The sequence below is a fragment of the Mytilus californianus genome, unplaced genomic scaffold (assembly GCF_021869535.1).
Source record: "Mytilus californianus isolate M0D057914Y unplaced genomic scaffold, xbMytCali1.0.p SCAF_5, whole genome shotgun sequence".
Taxonomy (NCBI): Eukaryota; Metazoa; Mollusca; class Bivalvia; order Mytilida; family Mytilidae; genus Mytilus; species Mytilus californianus.
In genome coordinates this window covers 87,251,002-87,259,646 of record NW_026262701.1, presented here as the reverse complement: position 1 = coordinate 87,259,646, position 8,645 = coordinate 87,251,002, and the positions used below count along the sequence as shown (strand labels likewise).

The following is an 8,645-nucleotide window of genomic DNA, read 5'->3' as shown; positions in this document are numbered from 1 at the left end:
CATAACTAATTTCAAAGTTAAACATCTCAATGACAAAACCTTTACAGGCGATAAAGTAATCAAAAATTCTAATACAACATTAACATCCCATGTTTGCTGATATCTAGGAAACATTGGTCGCTTATTATAAATTCCTCTGAGGAACCTTTTAACTAATGTCAAATATGATGATAACGCAGACCGTGCTGTGTAATAGAACTATATCCTACGCCTGACTCATATAAAACTGTCAAAAATTCTACTACATCCACCTCAGTTGGCGTAAAAATATCAATCTTTCGTTCACAACAAAATGTACACCATTTTTTGAGATATGTCCAATACTGTTTTTGTGTACTTTGTCTCCAGGATGAGATGACAATTTCTGCAGCCTTTTTTGATAGTCCTGTATTTTGCACAATTTGCCCGACAATCTGAAGACACCCAAAATCAGTTTTTTCAACGGATGTTTCTTTTGAGGTTCTGTTGGCAGTATCAACAACTGTTGTCCTTTTTTCCTGGGTATTATGTAAGAGTCCTGAACAATATGATGCAGTATTTGAGGGAAGCGATGTTGAGTGCTCCACAAGGGTGCTATTAAGGTTAATTCTGCTTCTTCCAAAATCAGTTTTTGGATTACTTTTCCTACCATGCTGAAAGGATGAAAAACAAATGAGTTAAAGTTAGTCCATCTAATAGTAAAAGCATCTACTGCTTCAGCATTTGGATCAGGTAAGTATGAAATATACCTTGATAACTGATGATTTATCCTTGAAGCAAATAAATCAATATCATGCGGACCATATATTGAATTAATGCACATAAAAACATTATTGTTAAGTTTCCATTCTAGATCTGTATTGTTGGAACGTGACAATTTGTCTGCTTCAACATTGGTTTTTCCCGGTAAGTGACAAGCACTTAACCAAATGTTTCTTTGTATACACCACTGCCATATTTCCCTTGTTAAGTTATTGAGAGATTGAATTCTACCTCCCATTTTGTCTATATAGGTCACAGCTACCATATTATCCATGTATAATCTAACATGTTTATCGGATTTTTTTGAACAAAAACATTTTAATGTTAAAAATGCTGCCTTTAGTTCTAAATAATTTATGTGTAATTTCTGCTCTTCATATGACCAAAAACCCTTGGTTTGAAGTTGTGTGTTGTCAACAACACCACCCCAACCAGTTTTTGAACTGTCTGTTTTTAAAATTATCTCAGGATCTGTCCGTACTAACGGCTTGAAACTAGACTCAACATGAGAAATCCACCAATTTAACACATCTACTGATTCATTTGAAATGATAATTTTATTGTCAAAATCTCCACTGTTTTGTTTTAAAAACTTGTTTTTTCTATTTCTAAAGATTTTATATATATAAGTGCATGTTCAACTCCTGGTTCGGCAGCAATCAATTTGCCTATAATTTGTGCAAACTGCCTGGTTGACATTTGTCTGTTTTTAACATATTTACAGCATAAAAGTTTTATTGCTTGCGCTTTTTCAGTTGTAAGTTTAATTGTCATTGTTATGGAATTCAACACAAATCCTAAAAATGTAATTGTTTGTGTCGGTTCAAATACAGATTTGACTGGGTGAATAGTAAAGCCTAATTTATCCAATAAGGTGACTGTATCAGAAATATTAATTGTACATTGTGAATTACTATCACTGATCAAAAGACTATCGTCAATGTAAGCTACATTTTTGTGTCCAATTTTTCTTAGATGTGAAAATGACACTTTTAAAACTTTTGTAAATATCCTTGGCGCAGTTGTCAGCCCATTAGGCAAACATGTATACTCATACAACTGATCATTCCAATAGAACCGCAAATATTTTCGGTATTTGTGATCAATAGAAATAGAATAATATGCGTCTTTCAAATCAATAGAAGCAAACCAGCAGTTTTTTGACACACATTGTATTGCTGACTTTAATGTCTCCATTTTAAAATGGTGTTTTTCAATATCATTGTTGAGAACTTTTAAATTTAAAATCACTCTACATGTACCATCCTTTTTTGGTCTTATAAAAATATTTGAAACATATTGATTTTTAATATATGTCACTGGTTTTATAATTTGTTTGTGTAAAAATTTATCTATTTTTAACTGCACCATATTTGTTTCATCTGTATTAAATTGTAACATATTTGGTTCCTTGTTTTGTGATGGAATTTGTTCAAACTCAATTTGATACCCTTTTACAACATTTAAAACCCAGTTATCAGAAGTTAAACTCATCCAATTCTCTTAGAATTTTATCACTTTCCCACCAATGAAATTGTCTGGTGTGTTTATGAATGTAAATTGTGTATTCAATTGCTGAACTGAAGTACTCACAGGCAAACTATTTTGCTTTGGCAATTTTATAGGAACTTCTTGTCCTGCTCTTGGAGCTTCTTTTTGAACTTTTTCTTTTTGTAAGTTGGTTTCCCTAAAAAATCTTTCTTGTTTGATGCTTTGTCAAAATGACGTTTTGGTACATGTACATATGGTTTCTTAAAAGTTTTCTTGTCATCATGTGATTTCTTTCCAATTTTAAAATTGGTTTTGCCCAGTTTCTTTCCTACTGTATATTCAGCATCCATTTCTTTGACTTTATCTTTGATGTCATTTCCAAAGAGAAAATCAGTTACTGGAACATCATCCTTGCACAAAGCTTTATATTTGGGTTGAATTTCAGCTTGTATCAAAGCTCTTCTTCTGAAAGTTATGTCTGCATAAGTGACTTGTGTCATCTGATATGCGTCTTTACAAAGTTGCGTTGCAGACTGTACTTCTTCTCTAGATAGTCCATCATTAGTTTGTGATTTAGACAGAAACAAGTCCATTAAGTAAAGCATAGGACACGCTGCTTTACCCAATAAGTTTTGAATTTTTTGAAGTTTAACGTCATTCATTCTGTTAGGTACTGACATCTGTGACCATATACCTGAAAAAGAAATGAATTCCTGTAATTTTTATAATAATACAATTTGATAAATTGTGCCTGCCGCAATCAACTAATTTATATTGGTTTGAATAAATTTTTAAAATACAATTTACGTGTATATATATATTTTTTCAAATAAACTGAATTTTAATTTTGTTTAAACATGTACATGTATCAATAGTATCATGTGTATAATTTCATATTTGCATTATACATACACTCACCCAAATTAATTTTTGGGACTGTCAAACTGTGTACATTTTCTGGCTTTGCATACTTTTTGGTTAGCTCATCAACTTTGTTTTGCTTGGCCTTCTTTCTCAAGCCATCATTGACAACAGATGCCAGTTCATCATTTATCTTCGGACCAGCTTTCTCTTCAGTTACCATGAAGCCTTTCATATCTTCAATAACAGACATAGTGTCATTCTTTGTATTAGAAGTATGAATACTTGGAGTGTGACTGTGAACTTCTGGTTGTTCTTGTTCGTCAAGTTCAATGTCTGAATTTGAGCTTTCTGACTCATCTTCACTCGATACATCAGAATAAGGGCTTGTTTCCCTTTGGTTCTGTTTGTGGTCTTGAGACTGAAACAGTTCTTCTAGTTCTTTTACGTAATTTTGTGCTAAAGACTCAGATTGTACTCGTGATCCCGGACCCTGTCCGTGACCACTTTCACATCTTTGTTTTTTTGGAACTTGACGGTCTTACATGTACGTCATCACCGGCAGTGACAGTACAGGTACGTTTGCCATGTGTCTTTTTCTGCACTGGTATGTCAGTTCTTTGGTTGTTCAACAAAGCTTGCGTAAGTAATTGTGTCTGTATCAGCAGTTGATACATATCAGGACATTGTTTGTCAACATCCGGTGTTTGGTTGATTGACACATGTGACAATGGAGCTCCGCCCCCTACGGACAAATTGTCTACATTTTCAAGTCTAGCTTCATAAATTATTTCATCATTGGAAGCTTTATCATTGTTGCAGTGTTGTTGATTTACTTCATAAAAATGAAGCAATCTACTGTCATTTGAAGAATGTCTTTCCATTTTGGAATGTTCTTCCTTTTCATCCGCCATGCCGGTTGGACATTTAGACAGTCACACTGTGGTCACAAGAACGACCTCGACCGCAGTCGTCAGTCTTAATAATGTTCAAGGACCTATAACAGCAAACGTTGCTGATCACTGTTCATCCATTGAACAAAATAATAAATCCAATTAAAGAAGAATAAAATCAAAACTTTCAATAATAAGTTTCTAAAATTTTCCACGTGTTAACCTCTTAAAATCTGCTAACGCAGTGACCTCTATCTGCGCATGCGCTTCTCATGGGAACTCTTGCATAATATTGATTTATAAAAATTTTGGGATTTTTGTTTATCTTCCAAATACATGTTAATTCGGTGAAATATTCTTGATGAATAATATTTAAAAATAATATTCCAATAAAATGCTCCGCTGGGGCGCAGCTTGATACGACCGCAGAGGTCGAACCCTGAACAGTTGGTGTAAGTATGGACACAACATTCAAGCTTGATACAGCACTGAATTTGGATTGTAATTAAATATTTGACACAGCATAGGTTTCTGACACAGAATGAATGTGGTCTAAGAACTTAAAAAATTTTAATTTACCTATTCAAAACATACCATTATTATTTGCTTTTATATATAAATCAGAAATAACCAATTTAAAATGGAAAATTTAAAAAAAAAAAAAAGGAAAAAAAAAATCCCCCCCAAATTTTTAGAGCCTCCTTATGATTCATCACCCCCAAACTCAATCCCAGCCTTCCCTTTGTGGTATGGTACCTTGCAGTACAATTTCAGAGAGGTCCATACACTTGAACACAAGTTATTGTCTGGAAACTAGAAAAATGCTTGTTTTTGGCCCCTTTTTGGCCCAAAATTCCTAAACGTTTAGGGCAAGTACCCCCAAACTCAAATTCAGCTTTCCCTTTGTGATATGGAACCTTGTAGAACAATTTCATAAAGATCCTTACACTTACACACAAGTTATTGTCCTGAAACTAGAAAAATGCTTGTTTTTTGACACCTTTTTGGCCCAAAATTCCTAAACATTTAGGGCAATTACCCCCAAACTCAAATCCAGCTTTCCCTTGGTGATATGGAATCTTGTAGTACAATTTCATAAAGATCCATACACTTACACACAAGTTATTGTCCTGAAACTAGAAAAATGCTTGTTTTTTTGCCCCTTTATGGCCCTTAATTCCTAAAATTTTGAGGCAATTACCCCCAAAATCAATCCTAGCCTTTCCTTTGTGGTATGGTACCTTGCAGTACAATTTCAGAGAGATCCATACACTTGAACACAAGTTATTGTCTAGAAACTAGAAAAATGCTTATTTTTTGCCCCCTTTTTTGCCCCTAATTCCTAAACGTTTTGGGCAATTACCCCCAAACTCAATTCCAGCTTTCCCTTTGTGATATGGAACCTTGTGGTACAATTTCATAAAGATCCATACACTTACACACAAGTTATTGTCATGAAACTAGAAAAATGCTTGTTTTTGCCCCTTTTTGGCCTCTAATTCCTAAAATTTGGAGACAATTACCCCCAAAATCAATCCCAGCATTCCCTTTGTGATATAAAACCTTGTGATACAATGTCGGAGAGATCCATACACTAACACACAAGTTATGTCTGGAAGTTACAAAAATGCTTATTTATGGCCCCTTTTTGGCCCCCAATTCCTTAACTGTTGGTACCATAACCCCCAAAATCAATCCCCACCTTCCGTTTGTAATATTGAACCTTATGGTAAAATTTCATAGAGATCCATTCACTTAAACTAAAGTTAGAGTGCGAAAACCAATGTGTCTTCGGACGACGACGCCGGACGACGACGACGACGACGACGCCAACGTCATACCAATATACGACCACAAAAATTTGTTTGCGGTCGTATAAAAATTAATATAAATGATTCAAAAGAAATTAATCTTTCAGTATTGTTTCCAAACAGAAATTACTTACATTTCTTTGTGGTATTGCTCTTCAATGGTCGAGCCGGTTTGAGTTGGTCAGAAATAGACAAGTGAAGATATTAAATTTTTGCCAGTCACATCATCTTTCCATCTGTTTTATTGGATATGTAAATTTTCTTAAATAACTATCTTGTCTTTTCATTTCTTATCTAGATTATTAGCATTTAAGAGAAAAAAAAATGAATCTTTGTGGAATATTAATTTGAATCAGGGAAAACAAAGATCATATACCCAAGACAAAAGTACAATGATCAATTGGCAAAGATTAAACTGTCAAAATCAGAAAATAAGGCAATTATAGAGTATTACAATTTTAAATGTTATGACAATGTTTTACCGTTGGAGATTTGAAAGACTGGTAACTAAAGTAAAAGAGAATGATGAGGGAAATTTCAGAGTTTATGTTTTTCTAGAGGCACTGTATGGTGTTAAGGAAAAACACATAAAGAATTGAAAATATGCCAAAGCGGCTTATTATTATTATAGACCGTAGCATTAAACAACCGAATAATGGTTTTGCAAACATTTTCCAGGATTCCATTGTACTTTTTCTCCATTTTGTAAAAATTGTAACATGATAGAATGTGCATATGGAAGGGAGTAGTTGTAAAACTCGTTTTATCAAAGGAGTTTTGCAGAAGAGGACAGGTTAATTTTTCGATTTACAATCAAAGTGAGATTGAAACTTTATTTTCTTATGGTGCACCAAGATCGCCTAAAAATATATTTTTAGAGCTCTTACGTCAAAATGTGAAAAAAAGGTCGTGCATTTACAGCCAAGGTTATATCTGAATTAATGCTAATGTGGCCAGAACTTGTCATTGTTTACGGGAAGTCAATACATCTCCAACCACAAATATTCATTCGAAATATTCATGACATGCTTACTGCATGGATGAGTTGAAATTAATAATGAGGTACAAGGAATTAACAATGTTCAATTGGAATCAAATTCGTCCATATACAAAAGAATTCTGCTCTACACAAAGGTATTGGACAATCACCAGGTACAAATGATAGAAAAATTAAAACTGTGAAATAGTCTGTGCCATAGCTCTGCACCAGTTGGAAACAAATAAATTTCAATACAATTTTCTATCAATATAAAAATAAGGAGATGTAGTACGATTGCCAATGAGACAACTTTCCAACAAGTTTACATATAAAAAAAGGTTTTTTCAATGAGTTTTAACATACATATTATACTTATGATTTTATTCCATGTAATTGACATTCAAACTTCAGTTCTTATTATTTTATTATGTACAAAATGTATTTTAACTTTGAATAAACTTCTTTTTTTTTTTACTCTCATTTTCATTTTAGGCATTAACATTAATGCCTGGGCATACTTTTCAGGATTTAAGTTTAAATCCTAGGATTTAAGAGTAATGCCTAACACTATTTAGGAAATAGACTTAATGCCTAGGCGTTAGCTTATTGCCTAGGATTTAAGCTTAATGCCTAATTTTACTTATTGCCGCTAACATATATATGAAAAGAGAATATAATTACGGAAAGAAAAGATAATTTGAGTTAAATGTTTATGTACCACATGAGAAGGGTAAAGTATTTTATGAAAAAGGAAGAGGTTAAAAATATCCTGTAAGATTTCAGTACATAATAAATTGTGCTATTAGATAAAATAATTAATTTTATTGTAAGTAAAAGGATTTTTGGCAGTAAATTTTTAGTTCTCTTGTTAATCTGATCATCACAGTGGGTAACCCCTTATCAATAACGTAATATGAAACTGGGAAATTTCCATAGCCACTGTCTAGGTATTATGCAATTCTTAATCAAATGCAGTCAAGGTCAATATGGTCATCTCATGATCATGGTATATATTAGTTGCAATTGGCTATTTATAATTAGAGTGACCAATCAGGAAACCGCGCATGATAGCATCATTGCATGTGAGGGAACGCTTGGTCATTTATGATTTCGTTTTGAAAGCTGCCAGACGCCATTTTGTGATTTCAAGAGACAAAGCCAATTCTGATATCTTAGATTTCTTGCTATTGCGCAATACTGTGCAATTGAAGATTTCAAAAATTTTGAAGAAAACAAATGAACCCCCCCCCCCCCCCCCAAAAAATAAAAAATTGGAGAAAAAAAATTCCCTCAACTTTTTGAACCCCTCCCCCCCTTTTGAGTAATCATCCCCAAACTCAATTCCAGCTTTCTCTTTATGGTATGGAACCTTGAAGTACAATTTTAGAGAGATCCATACACTTAAACACAAGTTATTGTTTGGAAACTAGAAAAATGCTTGTTTTTGGCCCCTTTTTTGCCCCTAATTCCTGAACGATTGGGGCAATTAACCCCAAACTCAATCCCAGCCTTCCCTTTGTGATATGAAACCTTGTGGTACAATTTCAGAGAGATCCATACACTTACACACAAATTATTGTCCGGAAACTACACAAATGCTTGTTTTGGCCCCTAATTCCTAAACTGTTGGTACCATAACCCCCAAAATCAATCCCCACCTTCCTTTTGTGGTATTGAACCTTCTGGTAAAAATTCATAGATATCCATTCGCTTAAACTAAAGTTATTGTCCGGAAACCAAATGTGTCTTCATAGCATTATACGACGCAAAAATTTTTTTGCGGTCGTATAAAAAACCTGCTGTACCATGGTGGACAGCAGAATGTACTTCATCTTTTCGAGATAGAAATAAGGCCCGTAACCGTGCTCA

At 33.7% G+C, this 8,645-nt stretch overlaps 1 protein-coding gene across 1 annotated transcript; it reads right to left on the bottom strand.

Annotated features, from left to right (window-relative positions):
• Positions 1 to 542: 542 nt before the first annotated feature.
• LOC127701689 (uncharacterized) lies at positions 543 to 3,504 on the bottom strand. The gene is made up of 3 exons (XM_052205688.1): positions 3,151 to 3,504; positions 2,335 to 2,926; positions 543 to 632 (listed from the first exon to the last, which is right to left on the bottom strand). The coding sequence occupies exons 1-2, from the start codon at positions 3,344 to 3,346 to the stop codon at positions 2,361 to 2,363; spliced, it is 762 nt and encodes a 253-aa protein (XP_052061648.1). The 5' UTR covers positions 3,347 to 3,504; the 3' UTR covers positions 543 to 632; positions 2,335 to 2,360.
• Between the last annotated feature and the right edge of the window lie 5,141 nt (positions 3,505 to 8,645).

Coding starts and splice junctions, on each gene's coding strand:
- LOC127701689 (XM_052205688.1), bottom strand. CDS start 3,346: ATGTCTGTTATTGAAGATATGAAAGGCTTCATGGTAACTGAAGAGAAA. Junction 2,927..3,150: donor AGTCCCAAAAATTAATTTGG/GTGAGTGTATGT, acceptor TTTCTTTTTCAG/GTATATGGTCACAGATGTCA.